We start from the raw sequence: 17,861 nt of genomic DNA, 5'->3' as shown, positions 1-17,861 counted from the left end.
CAGTTCTGATCAGGATTTTTCTTGTATTGTCTTAAACTTTGGCAGGTTTGGTTTTGAAATCCCACGATTTATTGAAATCTGCACTAGCCAAGCTTTGGCAGTCAATTTGTGGTAATAGAGTCTCATAGTTTGCCAGCCCCTTCCATTTTGCTATCTAGTATGCGGCAACGATCTTCGTCGAGTTCACATTTGTGATATGGGATCGTTCACTTCTCGGCTTTCCAAAGTTACAATTTCTTCTTGACAAGATCCTAAATTAACTATTCAGCTGCCAACTGTTAAACTACTTTACTTCTGGTCGTTGGTTTACGGATACTGAATGATATTATTTAAACCTCATCTAGATCATAAACATATCGATAAGTCAGTCCGGGGGAAGTGGAATAGGTTATTTGTAGGCACTGAGCTCGCCTTGGATGAATTGTTGCATTGCCAACAGAGAACCATGTTAAACTCCAGGGAAACTCCGCAAATACCTTCCATACTAATTTCCCTTTAGAAATAATTGTTGGAGCTTTTTGTTTACCCTCGGTTTTTTTTTTTTTTTGGATATGTCTCAGTGTTTGTCTGTTTTTCCTTTAAAGGGGATCAGGTTAAATAGACGTAATAATTCACACACTCGGTATACCTACATCGGCTCCCTTTGTTTTCTAGTTGATTGGCAGAAAAGGTCACGTGGTCTGTAAATCAATACAACGTTACGCTCTGTCTCCTTTCCCTGAAGATCGAAACATCAGTCGGCGAGGTAACCTCGATAGAAAAAGGTAAAAATCTCTTGTTCCTGGCTTCATTTACTTCTGAAATTTTGACAGACGTTAGAAAAACAAATGCTTCTTCTATCTGCGTGAAAAAATCACTAGACGATTTCTTGCACGCGCTGAAAGTTGCCTTCGAGCTTATTAAAGAACGCGCTTGATATCGCAACTCGGTTCCAAATCAGTTGCACCCGCTTGTTTTGTAACTCGCACAAGTCTTCAATTTTTCGCGTACAGTCTGGCAAAAATTTAGATTGTCGGGCCTAATTTTGCCTCTGTTTGACCAGGAAACATTTTTAATCATTTGAAATGTTTTCATGTGGGTATGTTTCGTTGACGGTAAAACCGGGTTGCCTCTGCCAAGTCCTCACAACTAATTCTTTATGTTCGTCTGTGATCGCGTGCCCGTGGTCTGTAGCATTTGGGCTATTTAGCCTCAGCTGAATACCATAAGTAAAGTTCTTTAATTTCTTATTTGCTAAGACCTTATTTTCAGATATGATCCTATCTTGGTAATTCGGGTTTTACTCAGGAAACGTATCTGAGACAAGTCAGATCGGAACTTCAGGATTGCATTTTATTTTCTTTGAACGAAGATACAATGCTGCCGGACTCGTAGAGACGGATACATGACGTTTTTGACTCAGTTCACTCACGATCTCTGAGAGAAGCCACTTTAAAGCAAAGCAAACATTTAAATGGATTTGATACGTTCACAAAGTCGCGGAAATAAATATCTACATATGTGGCGAGTTCCTATTTCCGTCATTGAAATCTTCTGAACCGATAGTCACAGTTGACCATACGGAAACAGGTTTCTCACTCTTGAACCGGTGCATACGTAAGGAAAAACTGAAGATGCAGAAAATGAAGATTTCTAACCACGAGGAGCTAGGGAAATATATTGATAATTATTCCAATGGCTCGAATTAATTGTTTCTTCGTTCACTGCTTCAACTTTGTGAAATTTAGGTTTCGCTCTCATAAATGTTTATGTTGTATCGAAATCGTTTATAACCTTAGGCTTTACATGCGGTCTATGTCGTCAATTCTGATTACACCAGCTACTCATTGTTACAAAAGGTTTTCAAAATAACTTGCACGAGGCTCGTTCAAACGTCGAACATTTCACTCAAATTTGGAGGGAGCAAATTCAACATAAGTAGACACTTTTTTGAATCAGACCTTTGTATTTGGTTCGCCGTTCCGGGATTTTAAAAGGTTTAAGAATAGTATTTTCATTATACTTTATGCTTCAGGTCGGGATAATTAATAGTACGATGTACGTCTGAATCAAACCGTGTAAGAAGTTACTGACAAAGCCGCTGCAAAGTCGATTTCACGACCCAAGCTGGCAAGAAGAACAACCGATCTGTTCTAAATAGAAATAGCAGTTCTAAATTGATTTAGAAGTCGAACATTCCATGCAATGTTTGGTAGGTAATAGGTTGGAGAAATCAAAACTTTGGTTTCGGAGCTAGACTTGAATAGAAATTTAACTGAATGCTCTGATCAGCAAGCACTTGTCTGCTAAGATTTACGAGTACCGTATCGCGGATGTGCGTTTATTTTACATGATCCGCTCACAATTCGGAACTTTGCATACTATGGAAAGACTATTTCGTCCATGTAGGAAGTTACCTTAAAGGCTTTTGACCTGTGTGACTTATTAAGGAACACAGAAAATTTTGAAAAGGATGCAGTTTATTGAAGAGGAAAGCCAGATGAGGGGCAGTGAACAACGTTCTACAGTCTTTACAGTCAACCGAGAAAATTCCTGGGTTACGGTGACATTCAGCAGAATGGAAAGTTTTGCAGCTGGGCACGTCTTACTTTTGCTAAGCTAAAGACAAAAGGCATTGTACGTTAAAATGAAATTGTCTTGTCTGATTTGCTCACTACAAGGCCGTCAAAAACTGTTTAACTAAAAACGATTTGTTGCATAACTGCGTGGACCTCGCTATACTGTGAGAGAATTGCAATTAAATACGCAGTGCTGTACTCTTCGGGGCATTATATGTCATCAAGTCGTTACCTAGTGGAAATTTGCTTAATTATTTGTACTTTGATAACTTCAGTAGAGGGAAGGTGTTCCTCGTCCGCTCGTTCTCTATCAATAGTTCGGCCACCTGAACACCACATCACTGCATGCATTGTTGTGATTAGAATCGTTTGAGTACATGTGATTTAGTCATGATTTTATTTCAAATTCCGGCCGCCGTCGCCATATTACTTACACTAATGGCTTAAAGAAGCATGCTTGAAAGAGTTAGAGAGTGACGCACAAAAGTCAATGTTTGTAGTCATAAGCATATAACTGACGTAGGTTATATGCATCTGGTGTCGAAAAATACCTCGGACTATATCACATAGACAAATTAATTACTGGATCAAAAGGTGGAATGAATAGCTGGTTATTTAACTCAAGAGGTAACCAAAGTTCTGCCGAACTACTATAGGAAGAGGACTGGTTACCTTTACTTGTTCAAAGTGTTCAAATGTGTTCACAATCTTCTTTTTTTTTATTCCACAAAGGCCAGAAAGTACGATTCAGTTAGGTTTTCGAGTGTAAAATATTTTTTAATGCAGGGGCTGAGGATAACGTTTTTTTTTTACCAGGTCTGATTTAATTTGGCTCACGGAGTCAGACTTAAAATAACGCATCAATCGCAAACGAATCTAGAGAACAAATTTGCCTTATCCATAAACAGTAATAAACTGGATGTATCAAGGCAACTCAGAGCTTTGAGTGGTATTAGATCAGAGCCTTTTAAGAAGAACTTAGAAAATCCCGCAAATGGAGAAAATGAGCACTACAGGACCATCTTTTTTTGTGCCGCAACTGAAAGGACTTTTTTTTTGTTACGAACGCAAAAGATCCAGGTGAGTGCAATAATTCATACACTTCTTTATTCTATTTTCGTCAAGTAATTGGTTCCCTTTGTTCCAAAAGCGTTGACTGACACAACAGATCACGTGGTTTGTAAATCAACACAAAGCTACGCTCTGTCCTTTACAAGTACAAACTCATCAATCGGCCGAGATACTGCCATAGAAGAAGGTAAATTTGTCTGGTAATTGACTGCTTTTACTCCTTTAATTTAAACATACGTTAGACTAACGTATTTTCCGACTATGTGAGTTAAAATGGCAACAAAATAACTGCTTGCACACGCTGAAAGTTGCGTTTGAATTTGTGTAAGGTCGTGTGGTTGATTTCGCAACTTGAGTTCAATCGATCACTAATCGAGTACCTGCCTGGTTTGCGACTCTCATGAATCATCTCGTATTTGCTAGCTGTCTTCTGAAAATTTCAATCATCAAGGTTAATTCGACGATCCTAAAGAAGAACATTTTTTGTAAACTGCGGGCTTTTCTCTTAACAGTAAAATGTGGTTTTGTGTCGTAAAGGATTTAGTCAAATGCTCAAATTCTCTGTCAAATGACAGAATATTTGCAAACTACACTCTTCTATTCGATTTACTGACACTTAAATTCACGCAGTCTCCCTATTTTTTCCAGTAAACTAAATTACTTTGAATCATTTTGTGGTATTCAAAACAAGTTGGCTGCATTTTCACTGATTTAGTTGAGTTGATCGTCACCAATGTTGAATTTTCCATGCATACACGCTTTTGACACATGCTTGAAACAATTAGTTACTCGCGGCCACCAGCGGAAGCCAGTCAGAAGCAAAACGTACGTTTGAACGAGTTTGATAGGTACATGAGGTGAATTGAACTCGAAATACATATTTAGTTCTCATCTTCTTGAAAACAGCGCCTGAACTTAGAACATACGGAAGAAAAGTTTTTTTTTTTTTTTTTTAATTTTTAATTTTTTTTTTACCAGCATACCATGAACAACCTCGTAGGACAGGATGAAATAGTTTAGAAGCAAAAATGGATAGTTTAGGTGACTGATTTCCTTTTTCCATAGAAAATTAAAGTAAAAGTTGACGAATTGAAGGACAATTGCAAATCAGTTGCTAAAGAAGCGAGTTCGTGTCACCCCCTCAGTACAGTTTAGCCGACCGTAGTTATTCAGTATTCTCTGAATTTGTCTACCATGACAAGATTTCTTGCGGTTTCGATTTTAATCAAGACCTCAGCATTGATTGAGGAACATATTTTCCTTTACAGCTGGATAATTTGAAAGACCTAATTTACACTCTGCACTTGACATAGACTGTTTTGCATAACTTAATCTTCCTCGGTAAAGATGCGTTTCACCGTGAGCAATTCACAGTTTCTTTTCTCTCAAGTAATAAAATACATGGCGTGTCTGAAATGAAACGGTCCTGGTGTTTTTTCAATGAGTTCATCGAAGGTTCTGCCTGGAAAACTGTCAACCGATCTACTTCGATCTACTGCGTGACTAAAAACCCATTTAAAAAAATTGCAATAGATGAAGCGTTAAACTTTTCAAAAAATTACCTGTACTTTTAGGCAATTGCTATGATTGATAATGTCGCTTTAGAAATAGCAATTTTGTGATAACTTGACCCAAGAAAAATCTTACCCATGCCTTCTATAGTACTACGTTATCGTTTAGTCACCCGAAGCACACACCTTACAGGCATGTTGACGATCGATTAGACTCTTGTGTTCATGTGATGCAGTCATGATTTCTCTGTTCCGCAGTCCTATTTGACACAGCGCTAACACTCCTTTCGGTTACACGAGGCCTAATTGACCGAATTTGGAACAATTTCAACGCGCACAAAATTCTCGCGTGAATTTAACCTTTAAAACTCTAGAAGTCTTAAATATATGTTCTTCATGTTAAGTTTTAAAGAAGGCGCAACCAAGCTATTACTGTACTTACCTAAAGATTTTTAAGTCTGCAAAATTTAAGTGCGTTTTAATCTTAAATTAATGCGACAGTTTTCTTCATACAGGTTTGTGTCACAAAACTGATGAAAAAACTCTTCAGATTCTCCCAAACTTAGCATCAATGCGACAGGAATTTGAATTGACATTTTAGCACTTAGCACAAGATTTTACATCAGATATGTAACCTGAAAACTGTCCTAGAATATTAGAGCAGTGACGATGAATGTGCTTTGACCGGAGTTAAACCGAAATCTCTCCCGTGGACAAACTCTGTTTGTTTCCCTGAGTACGTGCATTTCATTAAGTCATCAGTTACTGTCTGAGACTAAAATAACCCGGCTCTGAGATCTATTCTCGGATCAACTTAGTAGGGAACAGACCGGGAAACAGAATGTTATCAATAGTTCATACTGCAAAATACAGGTCTTTTTTAACAAAAAATAGAAGGTTGAGTGTAAAAACGATCTTGTCGAATTTTAATTAGCTGTCGAGAGTTGATGACCCCTTTCAGATGAATTCAAATGAGTCTATCGTTCTGTTTTGCATAACCTTTGTGTCTAAAAATTATGTTTTTTTCGCGTAAAAAAAAGAAAAGAAAAGCAACGAACAGCGAACAGTAGTGCCCATGCCAAAAGTTCTTTTACTGAAATTTTTTCACTTTTTAAATTAAGACCAAACGTATTCACTTGCGAGGGTCGTCAGATTTCCCGAGATCTGACAGCTGCGTGACAAATTCCTGGGCTGCAAAACGATCGTGTAATAATATAAATTTTCGACAGGCAGCGCCAGCTCTTTACTTTGGTCTGGAAGAAATTAAACCAGCACGGATTCGAAATTTCGACTCATTGTTTTCCAGGTGCAAACTAAACTTGCTGCAACGTGATTGAGCTAAAGAACGTAAGATTAGGAAAGGAGGCACAGAACTAGAGGAAATAACACTGGCTAGGGATGGAGAGGATAAAAGTGAATCGTAGATAACGAACACGAAAGGTTTTTTACGAACATTTTTGTGATTCTCAAACTTTGATGTTCCTGCTGTAAAACTATTAGTGTGGGAGAGAGGAATGCATTGCAGATTGGTTGGAAATTGACTTTTCTACGTCAAAGAAAAATCATAGTTGGTGATCGATGAAAATTTTTCTGTTGACCCTCACAGTATTTATCGTCACCCACCACTGACATTGCAAACACAATTTGATTAGGTAACGCACTTGTAAATGTGTTAAGAGTATTAATATCTTGTGTTGAGTCGTCTTCAGAGCTGTTGTGATGTTTTAGTCCCTTTCAGAACGAATCTCATAGATTACTGTCGACAAATTTCTCGATATGTCTTTTCAACGGCACAAATAGTCATGGATAAGATAAAAAGTGCTGTTACATTGCCCATTTAATTATTCTAGAGCGTCGATGACTTCGAAATAATAGATTGTGAAGTCTGTCTTTTTGACTGACTCCAGAGATTGTTTTGATTTCTGTTGCTTGAAGTAACTGAAGTATTGCAAAAAAAGCCGGCTACCGGTAGTCAACCGCCTCTCATAAGGGCTCCTACTGGCATCTATTGAGCCTTCGAACAGGCTGTCGTGTTTGGGTTTCGCCGTAAGACCCCTTTTCGGGTACAGCCGCCTATTACATCATCAGCAGCCCCTTTTGGAAAATGTTATTGAGACCTTGCTCTTTCTAGAAAGGGGTCTAGTCCATTATATATTTGCCTCAGCTTTTCCTTATACTACCGGTATTTTTACTTTTTGTACTCTGGGGTCGAGAGAGACTCTGGTAAAGTTTGTTGGCAATATCTAGTCTCCAGCCTTCTTGCAAATAACTCTGCAAATTGGGTACTCTGCCACTAGTTTGAAGAAACTCTCTTGCCGTCTATCAAGCCCTATGGTGCAGCGCATGAAAACACCCAGTGTTCTGCTAACAAAACTTTGAAATGGTTCAAGCAAAGACCTTGTGTAAGTTTAAACTAAGAAGGTTAAATGTTGAACTCAGTTTAAACACGTAATTGTCATCGATATTTACACGAGTGAATAAACACGAATCAGTGTTACTGAGCTGTTTTAACAGATTACAAAGAGAAATATCGTGTCTCAATTTTCTTAGCTGCAGTCTGTTTCTAAATGAATCAATTTCGGACATATTTCTTATTGCCTCAGATTTAAAGCCTTTCATATGGCTTCTGTTGTGTACCCCGGTATTTTTAACAGATCATTAACGTCCTACTCATGACAAATATAAGTTCGGCTTTGTTTAAAAACTCGCTCTCAAATAGACTAATGGCCCTGCAGGAAGACTGAATATTCACCGAATTCCCATCGAATGCCTCATGCATATAAAAACTTAATTAAAGTGTTTGAGGTTTGTTTACTGAGGGATGTCATCCGATTCCAAAATTGTTTTGGTTTTTAAAAGGCAGAATTTTCTGAGGTTGTGTATTTTATAAAATTCCTAAGTCAGAAATGTTTCCTAGTGTCGTAAACCTGGCGATTATATGATATACACGAGCTCAGAAAATTTGTCCTCTAAAAGACCAAAGATAGTTTTAGAATCGCTTGACATTTCGCAACAAATGTCTGATATTCATAGGAAGTTTGAAAGAAACTTTCAGCGGAAATTCTGCGAACATTTCAGACTGCCGGGCAGTTAAACATTGCGTTACGTTCAGTAATATCTCAAATTCATGACTTACAGCTAAAAACTCCCTTCTTCTTAGTAACCTAATCTTCAGTTCTGTTCCGAATACTGCTAACTTTCAAAGAGTTACAACTGCCAGGGAAGAGAGTTACGAGTAGCATAATTTTTAATGTGTTTAGTGTTAGAGCATCAGAAACAATACTGTTTTAGGTTCAACTCCTGGTGAAAACTTGCACTTGGAACTTGGGCTTTTTCTGTGGATTATGGCTGGGTGATGAACTGAACAACACTCGGTGACCTATCATGGACTGAGTCCGCCGAACATCTGCATCTCAGGCATTTGCATGGACGAATATCTGCCATCAAAACGTCGAGTAAATAAAACTCAAGGTGCAACCATCATTCTTGCGATGATTGAAAAGTAAGCCCTCTCACAATTTCACCATGTCCTTCCATTCTTGCAAGCCTCTGTTGTTTTACTTCGCTGGATGACAATAAGTAATCAAATATTCAAGAGTAAGCTGCATTTTATCTTTCAAGCGTATGATCCTCTACACTCGCTTGCAGCTTAGCTCTGAAGTTAATTTCAATTCTTTCGTGTTCTTTTGGCACTACTTGCGTGAAACGGTCATTGATAAGTGCACTTTATTACGAATGATGTTACCACAGAGCAACTTTAGTTGTTCAAACAATGAAATCTAGAAGAGAGCCTCGTTGTTGAAAAGTCCATAGATTCAGAGCAATGGCTTGCCGATAATAACGCTTCATAAATTTTACGAACAAAGTCTGTCTCAGTTTCTTTTCTTAAACTTCTGCGCGAATGACCCTTTTCTGCTCCAAACGCAAGCTACCTTATTCAAAACAAAAATTTTCACACGTCTTTAGTCAGCTTTCTTCAAGTAATCGGCTCCCTTTGTTCGACGTTGACTGACACAACAGATCACGTGGTCTGTAAATCAATACAACGCTACGCTCTGAGTCCTTTACAGGAACGAATTCATCAATCGACGAAGACACGGTCACAGAAAAAGGTAAATTTCTCTTGTAGTTGACCGCTTTCACTCCTTTACGTTATAGGTACGTTAGAAAAACATATTCTTCGACTATTTGTGTGAAAACGTTATCAGATAATTGTTTGATCGCGCTGAAAGTAGCGTTTGAGCTTGTGGTTTATCTCGCAACTTAAGTTCAATCGATCATCTAGTACCCGCTTGGTTTGCGACTCGCCTGAATCTTCTCTTTTTCGCTTGTGATTTATCCAACATAACAATCATTGAGCCAAAGTTTGTTCCTTGTAGACAAAGTGCATTTCATATCTTTAAAATACGGGTTCCTGTCTTGACGGTAGAAATGTGGTTTTGTGTTTTAAGTGACTTGGTCGAACGCCCGACCATATATCAGGACTGTCAGTGTGGACATACAATTTTAATACTAGCTAGACTCTTCTGTTCAGTCTTCTGATACTTTCTTTATGTACCGGCCTTAATTTGCTATCTCGCTATACGACTTAGTAACAGGTTGGTGGTATGTGGGACAAGTTACCTTCGTTTTAACTGATTGAGTTCAGGTGAACGTACCCTCTGTTGACTGTTTTCATGCATACACGCTTTTTACACATGACTAGGACTTCAGTTTACTGGGGGAACTTATGGAAGCCAGTGAAAAGCGAAACAAACATTTGACTGGGTTTTAATATGCTTATGAAGTGAAATGAGCTCGAGGTATGTATCAAGTTCGAATTTCCGTGCAAGCAATGTCCAAAATACTTCACACGGAAGAAATCCTCAGCTGTTGGTTTCCTTACTAGCAGACCACGCTGATCAGCTGCGGGAATGAAAGTTTATTGAAAATGAAGTAACGTGAGACTGTATAGATCGATTGGTCAGAAGTCAAAGCTGATAATAAAGGCGAATCGCTTTTTTCCCTTGAGAAATAAAATATCTCGCCATTGATATATAGAGAGGTACTCTACAAATACAATTCATTCTATGAATTGCTGTTCTTCCCCGTACACGAGTGTAGTTGTTCAGTGGTCTCTCCTATCGCTAAGTATTACTTTTTGCATTTGTTTGCCTTTCCTAATTTTATTTGAAACTTCAACATTCAGTGAAGCTCATATCCTCCTAACCAGCTTCATAAAAATTAAAAGGGACACATTTACGTGTGAGCATAAAATATATTGAGCAGTAATAGTTCTCCTTCAAAGGTGTCATCAGTCGCATTTCACGGCGCCTTGTCAAGCTTTGCAGCGTGAGAACGGTTTCCTCAGTGTTACGCAGACTGTCCACAGTCACCTTAGAAGTTTAGATCCCGTTTGAAAAGGATTCGTTTTGTCGAACATCGAGCCTTGTTATTTCAATAAAAGTACGATGACCTGTTTAATTCTGGAAGAGCGGACTGAAAAGGCCTTTTTCTGAAATATCGAAATATCAATTTGAGGTTACGAAACAGCTACACTAAACGGACTCCTGAAATCGCAGTAATAGCCTTGTTGGTGTGCGGAACAGAGAAGCATACCTGCAAGAAGACCTTAAGCTCATCAAATACGTTTATACAAAATTTACCCAAAGTTTATACAAAGCTCTACCATCTCACAACTTCTCAAGGACAGCTTTCACCGATCGACCGTGGCAAGGTAGTGCGTGACGTTCGCGATAATTACAAGAATATTGTCGTAGTGTTAAAACTTTCGCCCAGTATATTTCGCATTTTTTTTTGCTGGTTTATTTGATTTAAAACGAACAGCGCACGGTTACTGTGCTACTTGTATTTTGATAGAGTCAGTCGAAGAAGAATGGTTCCGTGCCTGCTATGGTCTTTGTTATTTCAGTGCTCGGATACCCGAGCACTGAACGCAACTTGAATTCATAAAGATGATCACAAGTTTCTATCGCGTGCGTGTGTTTCAGTCATCTTCTATTTTTCTTTTTATTTTGTCGCTTCCTAGTTCGAAACACATAGCTAACCAGCCTTTTCAAGATTCTTTGAGTCCGAGGAGGCTCATCTGACCGCTTATTGGTGGTATTCCGTAATATTTCTATGTGAGTTAGCAGACTCCATAATATATGATAATCAACCAATATACATGTACCGGTCGTCACTACATGTAAATGTGTTTTTAGTTACCATGGAAGAGAAAGACGAAATTAATTTTCGCCTGCCGATGAACACGTGAAGATGTTTTCCAATCGAATTTAAGGAATGTGCCGCATGATCTTTAGTTAGTTTTTAGTCTTATTTTGGACAAGAAAGCCAGCTTACTTCGAGTTCAATCATCTAAAGTGTCTTCCCGAAATGTAGGTATGCTAGCATGACTTTGTAATGACATTTAACAATTGCGCACACTATTGTTGAAGCTACAATTGCTTCAAACTCTCTACAAATAACAGAGAAACATGTTAAGACTGAGAAGACCTCAGGTATTTATACTATCAGGAAATCAATCTCCCCGTGGCAATGTATTTTTACTCAATTTGCATGCATCCTACGACAAATTTAGGGCCAATTTGTTCTATATTTAGCATCAGCACGCAGGAATTAAAGTGCTTGTACATTTCTGTTGAAATTGACCACTTGGGGTTTAAGTGCTTGTAATGGTACGCTTGAGGCTAGGGAGGGTGAAGAAAGAAAAGGATTCCAACGTGCTTAGTATTTAAGTGTTTCATGATCAGGGTCTCATCTTACGGTTAACAGAACTACTTTGATTTCAAAGATCTAGCCGCCTTAACACTCTTTCCGTTTTGAATTTTTTTTTTTCGTTGATGAGGTCAAATGTTGATAAGATACAAAGCTGAATGACATTTTTAAAGCAACGATGAAGCTTTTCTGTTCTCCTCTGAAAGAAAACAAAGATTTTAATCGGTTATCAAGGCCAAGAGAGTAAAAGAAAGATGACCAACTACAGAAGTTCTTGATTTTTAAACAAATTCTCCTTGTCATTAACATAGGAGATGACTAGGGAAAAGTATGGGGAATATGCACTGATATTAGGGTGAGAAGGCTTAAAAAAAGAAGGCTGATTTTATTATACACGAGTGCGAGACGAGCGAGCTAATGACCTTGCAAGAATACTTTTGAGAGTAAACTCCTGAACATACAGTTCAAGGAGAATTACTGGCAACCCGAGAAACTGTCCCGTTAAGCTTTGACTCCGAAGACCGGACTAATAATTCTCCCTTTTTAGCGGCGTTGTATTTCGTTGTTTGTCACGTAGGAGAATTTAGAGTTAAATTAATACAATACTCTATGGCTGATAACTTTACACACTCTTATTTCTCTCTCAATATTAATATGAGAACTAAAAAGTTGATCACCCTTTGGGAGTGATAGGGTTCATTAAGGCCGGGAATTTACACCGACATTCTCAATAGTGCCTCGTATATTTACAAATGTAACCAGAGTTGGTTGTTTTTTATTCTTCTTTTTCCAGCTTGTTCCTACGACTGAATCAAGATGTCTCTTCGTACGATGCAGCTTCAGGACTTAAACCCTCACATTATGTGCGTGTTATGCGGTGGATACTTAGTGGATGCTACAACCATTGTCGAGTGTCTACATTCGTGTAAGTAGTGAGACGTTTTTACAACTTCTATTTTTAATGGATGTTGCTGCTGAATGTGAGCGAGAGACTTGAGAAGAGCCAACAGGCTTGTTCTGCTTCCTCGTTTGTGAAGGTTTTGGTTGTTTTGGTTTTCCTGATTCCCCCGCATTGGCAGTCAATTTTCTCAGTATAGCCCTCTTCATACTCTGCGGTTGGCGACGATACTAAATTCTCCCAAGTAATATCAAGTGATTTTATGGGAGACAGTAAGAAGAAATACGAATCAGATCTTGGGAGTTAAAGGGTTAAGTCACTTAGCTACAGCTTTGAATATCAAAACACTAAACAAACATTAAGAAAAGAAAAAACAGAGCAAAACGAAGAGAAATAAAAGATGAACCAAAAACAACAACAAAAAAACCAACCAAACAAATAAGTACACTCACAAACAAGACGATCCGAAGAAGGTAACATTTCCAATTCACTGGAAAGAAAATGAAAAAAAAAAAAACAACTTAAAATTGAAAATAATGTTATTAAGACATGTTCTTGACTTTTGAACTGTTATCAACTTAGTTGGATCGCTTAAGTTTTTTTTTTCTATTTTTATCTCTAGTTTGTCGCAGCTGTATCGTTAAATATCTCCAGACATCATACCACTGTCCTGTTTGTGATGTTGAAGTCCACAAAACTAAACCGCTTTTTCATATTCGGTGAGCATAATGTAATTGCAGCCAGTCCTTTACAAAGCATGAGGCTAGTATCAAGGTACGTTGCCCTGACGCCTTGTAAATTAAGACATATCTGTGTTTCATTTTTAGACCTGATAGAACTTTACAAGACATCGTTTACAAGATCGTACCTGGTATTTATCATGGTAAGGGAAAAAAAAACTCTTCTGCAGGCGGTGTTTTATTTGTGATGTTTGGTTTTCCTCATGAACTTGAAACTTATTCAAGAAATCGTTGTCTTTTCAGAGGAGGTTAATAGGCGTAAAGAGTTTGAAGCGAGTCAAACAGACAAGAATGAATCAGGTTTGTATTTTACAGTTCAACCTTATGTTACTCTAGGAGGTTATCTGTGAATAGACAGTGCAGTGAGCACTAACCGTTGAAGGAAAACTTTCGTAAATGATAAAGTTAAAAAAAACGTCCTTTTATGTGAACTTTATCGTAAATGTATCCAATTGTATTTCCGAGAAAATGAAGCCAACTCACACACTATCCCTGCATTTACTTTGATATTATCGTAACTTTATTCTGTAGCGTTCCCCAAAAGAACGCAGTAAGCTCACAGCCCTTCTATTCAGTTTTATGGAGAAGTTATTTTATTCCAATTAGATATTTGTTGTGCTTATTCCATGATTATTTCACCTTTCCCACTTTTTGGCCTTACCATATTCCCCAGAGCACCCAACGCCTTCACTCCCTATTATGACGTCTTTCTTCGCCTACCTCAAGTTGTTGGGCATTGTTTATTGCTATATAACACCTCATTACCCATCCCTCTTTATGCGGCCGCATTACAGAAACTTTTCTATCCCTGATGATGCTGTGGATCGGCGGAAGCTTAGAAGCCTATTGCTTATTGTTAGGGCAGTGGTAAAGACCTCATTTGAAACCATCATACAACTTCTTAGAATAGTTTACAGGTCTTGTACGGCCGTTTTCACGATCGTATAATTAGAATTACGAGCTGTTTTCGTGAACGATTAAGTACGATTTTGCTTAGGGTGTATCAGTAGTTGGAGATGTTGTTTTCTGTTTCTCACAGTTACTGACGAGACAGCAACGTCAAATGACCAAGAAAAAGAAAGTCTTCCTTTCGAAGATCCTGTCTGTATAACTCTTGAATATTTCAGGTACAAACCCAATTTGACTTCTTTTTGATCTGATGGAGATGGGAGGGGTGATACCGCGGGGGTTTGTACTTGCATTCTCCCAGCATATTTTGCGAATCCAGAGACTTGCAAATCTCTACTTTTGTGCTTAAAATGGTTAGTGGAAGGGTGCTAGAGAGAGTTTCGTTGAAGGAAACCGATAAAGATTGAGAGCTAGCTCGTGTCGTTCCACTGCGTTACATATCGTACAGGGACGTTTGAAACGCAAGCTAAAATATTTTGTTTGATTCGATTTGATTTTATCTTTTCTAGGAAAACAAGGAACCGGATGGAAAAGGAGGTGAAGAAATGTTCTTTATTTTCTACTTCACGTTTTGAAGAATCATACGATGGCTTTCCGTCGCCCAATATGATATAAGAAATCGATCGTCTCAATATACTTTGCATTTCCGTTATGATGACTTCCGCTCACGTAGTGGAAACGATAGTGAATTTAAACGACGAAAATGGTTTTCAGGACTATCTTCACCTTGACGATCAGACTATACGATCGGATTAATTCGCTACGCATACAATGTATGGTAACCTCGTTCTGTACGAACCCCCTTTTGAACATGTTCCTATTGAAAGAATTTGCCGTTCACTGGCTCCTCGTCATTTTGGAATTTCCTCTATTTGGGTTATCGTAATTCATTTTTAAAACTGAGTGAGCTAGTGTGAAGAAAAATGTTTACATTTTGCTTCGCAGGTCTTCCCTACGCGTTATCTGCGTTGTTCTTCGGAAGTGACTGTAAAAGTTCTGAAGAAATTTCTGGTCATGAAGTTTGCTATTCCTGAAACACATATAGTAAGTAAAAGTGATGTTGACTTGATAATTGGCCTGTTAAAATCGTGATAACACCTTATTAGAAGTGTTGCGGCGTGACAGCACCGTAGTCACGAAACTGTAAAATGAACGATGAAAAAGCCATAACTAAAAATGTAGTCATTTTTTGACCATTTAAACATTGCCTTTTCCTTGAAGATTTGCTATGATAGATGATGGTTTTCTTGTCTTTTTTTTTTTTTTTTTGCTCAGATGATATTTTCACGATTTTTGACGTTTTCAACCAAAATCTTAGTCATTTTAGAGACCCTCACTAAAAATAATTTCACTTAATTCAGCATCTCCTTTACGGCTCCTTTTTTCAGACTGAGATCATTCGTTCCGATGAAATCTTAGATGGTCACCTGACTATGAAAGAAGTGTGCAGGATATATGGCCTGTATTCCAAGGTAAATAAAACCGGAAACGCACGTCGCCTAGAGGAAATGTATGCAGAGAGTTAAGGCTCTGCGGGAAAAAAACCAAAGCTTCAAGCTACAAACAAGAAAAAAAGAAAAACAAACGTAGCGTAACATGTTTACATTGTGAGGGGGGGGGGGGAAGGGAGGGAGGAGGACCTTCCCCTTCCCTCCCCCCACTGTAAGGAAGCCTGTTCTCTTAAAATGGCTGTATTCTTCCGTCAGGCGTAACCTTTCCAAAAATATCTGTGTATCAACTCTTACACCCTAACACCAGTATGCATATTCTCCTTACTGTTCTTCATAAATTTTCTAAGGTGCTGTCAAGGAGAATTTGTTTAACAATCAAAAACTTCTTCATTTGGTGTTTATTTTCCTTTTATTCTCGTGACCGTAAGTTTTAGTGTGATTCAGACAGGGTGATTTTGTAAGGGGAAATTAGATGTTAGTCACTCTTTGGGGGTTAAGGTGTTAATAATACTGTTAAAATATCATGGCCTATCCCTCTCTGGGCCGGGTTGTTCAAAAATTGGCTAAGTTAACCCAGGATTAGTGTGAAATCTGAGGACTTGTACAAAAAAATTTAGTATACTTCGCTTTATGTAGAATTTGATTATTTGATGCTCTAAATAAAGGAATAGAGAAAATTATCTCGAAAAGGCTTTTCTACAAAGGAATAAAGAAACCCGGATTAAGATCCCACCTTGGGTTAGCGCTAACCGACCTTCGGAAGTCTTTTTAACGTTTGTAAAAAGAGAAAAGACGTTCTTTTTTATTATTTTTTTTTCTATTTTTCCTTTGTAGCCGTTTGTAGATCTACAGTTTGTTTTCCTCGAGAAAAATGATTCAGGGGCTGTGTCTGAGGAAAAGCCCAAGATTCTAGAAGTAAAACGAAAGAAAATTAAAAAACGGAAGGGAAACAAAGCTCTCCTGAAGAAATGCTTGGACTCCAACTCGCCTGGCCAATTCAAAAAGAAATTCGGAAAGAAGAAAAAATCTTCTTCAAATCAACCATGTGAGGTTGGAGGAAAAGTCAACTTGGAGCCCAGTGAACCTCAGTCATTTGAAAACGAAAAGAAAGAGAACCTGGGACCCTCTTCCAATCTGCTTTGCTCAAATGTCAATAAAGGAGGATTGGAGTCTCCTCAAGGACTTGCTTGTGATGACGTTGAAAATCTTCGTGATCCTAATGTTAAGGAGTCTAGCCTTTGTTTTCAACCTCAAGCCAACGGAAGTAGCGTTAGCGAAAGTAAGCTGATTGTTTACTCTCAAGGAAGCGGGAACTTTAATCAGAACGAAACATCTGCTGCAGACCAAAGTACTGTTGATAGACTTGAACATGATGTAACAGACACGTCGGTAAGTTCCGATATGAAAATCGCTGATAGTTCCTCGATTTTATCGCCAAACTCTCAGTCACGTGGAGAGCTTTTCCTGCCAACGACGAACACGGGTTCTGTGGATGAGCCTTCAGTCACTTTGGATGCGAATGATTTGGCGTTTGCGCAATTGGATGGAAACTTGAAAGGAAAAGAAGTGGAATCCTCTGTATTGAACCAAACTAATAACGATTTCATGAATCACCGTTCTACTGAGTTGGAGTCTCCTAACATGCTTCGTGGGCTTGGGTTAATGTTGGAAACCCTGTAGCATAAACTCGTGAAATTCCTTTTTATAAAGGAAGAAGAGTGGTTGTGTGGTACGACGTGGCAAGTGTGAAGTTGAATAAAACTGGATATTTCTACTGAGATCATTACTGTGAAGTCAATACTTCTTGCAAAACGGGGCACTATTTCCAGCATTTCTTGCGATTTTTTGTTTTCACGTTCTGATTTTTGTTTTTCAAGAAATACCTATACGAGGATCGCAACTTCGAATTTTATTCCTTTGGATCCAGTTGTTTCAGGGGTGGAAGAAGTCTCCTTTGCAGCCGTTGTTTAGTATCGTCATGCAACGCGCTCTCTCCCGTTGAAGGG

General features: G+C 38.3%; 1 protein-coding gene across 6 annotated transcripts; it reads left to right on the top strand.

Annotated features, from left to right (window-relative positions):
* The first annotated feature begins 692 nt into the window (after positions 1–692).
* On the top strand, positions 693–17,635 carry LOC113679401 (uncharacterized). 6 transcript variants are annotated; one of them, XM_027196354.2, is made up of 11 exons: positions 695–764; positions 3,709–3,816; positions 12,651–12,782; positions 13,378–13,474; positions 13,583–13,638; positions 13,739–13,795; positions 14,535–14,622; positions 14,914–14,941; positions 15,350–15,448; positions 15,793–15,876; positions 16,690–17,635. In XM_027196354.2, the coding sequence occupies exons 3-11, from the start codon at positions 12,674–12,676 to the stop codon at positions 17,533–17,535; spliced, it is 1,464 nt and encodes a 487-aa protein (XP_027052155.2). In that variant the 5' UTR covers positions 695–764; positions 3,709–3,816; positions 12,651–12,673; the 3' UTR covers positions 17,536–17,635. The 6 variants fall into 6 exon arrangements, with proteins under 6 accessions (XP_089038252.1, XP_027052155.2, XP_027052154.2 ...); XM_089182126.1 differs by lacking the exon at positions 3,709–3,816 and having other exon boundaries at positions 693–764; XM_027196353.2 differs by lacking the exons at positions 695–764; positions 3,709–3,816 and adding an exon at positions 9,173–9,252.
* Positions 17,636–17,861: the final 226 nt, after the last annotated feature.

The sequence above is a fragment of the Pocillopora damicornis genome, chromosome 9 (assembly GCF_964200805.1).
Source record: "Pocillopora damicornis chromosome 9, jaPocDami1.2, whole genome shotgun sequence".
In the NCBI taxonomy this organism is placed as follows: Eukaryota; Metazoa; Cnidaria; class Anthozoa; order Scleractinia; family Pocilloporidae; genus Pocillopora; species Pocillopora damicornis.
Note: the sequence above shows the minus strand (reverse complement) of the source record. Positions and strands in the feature narration are given on the sequence as shown.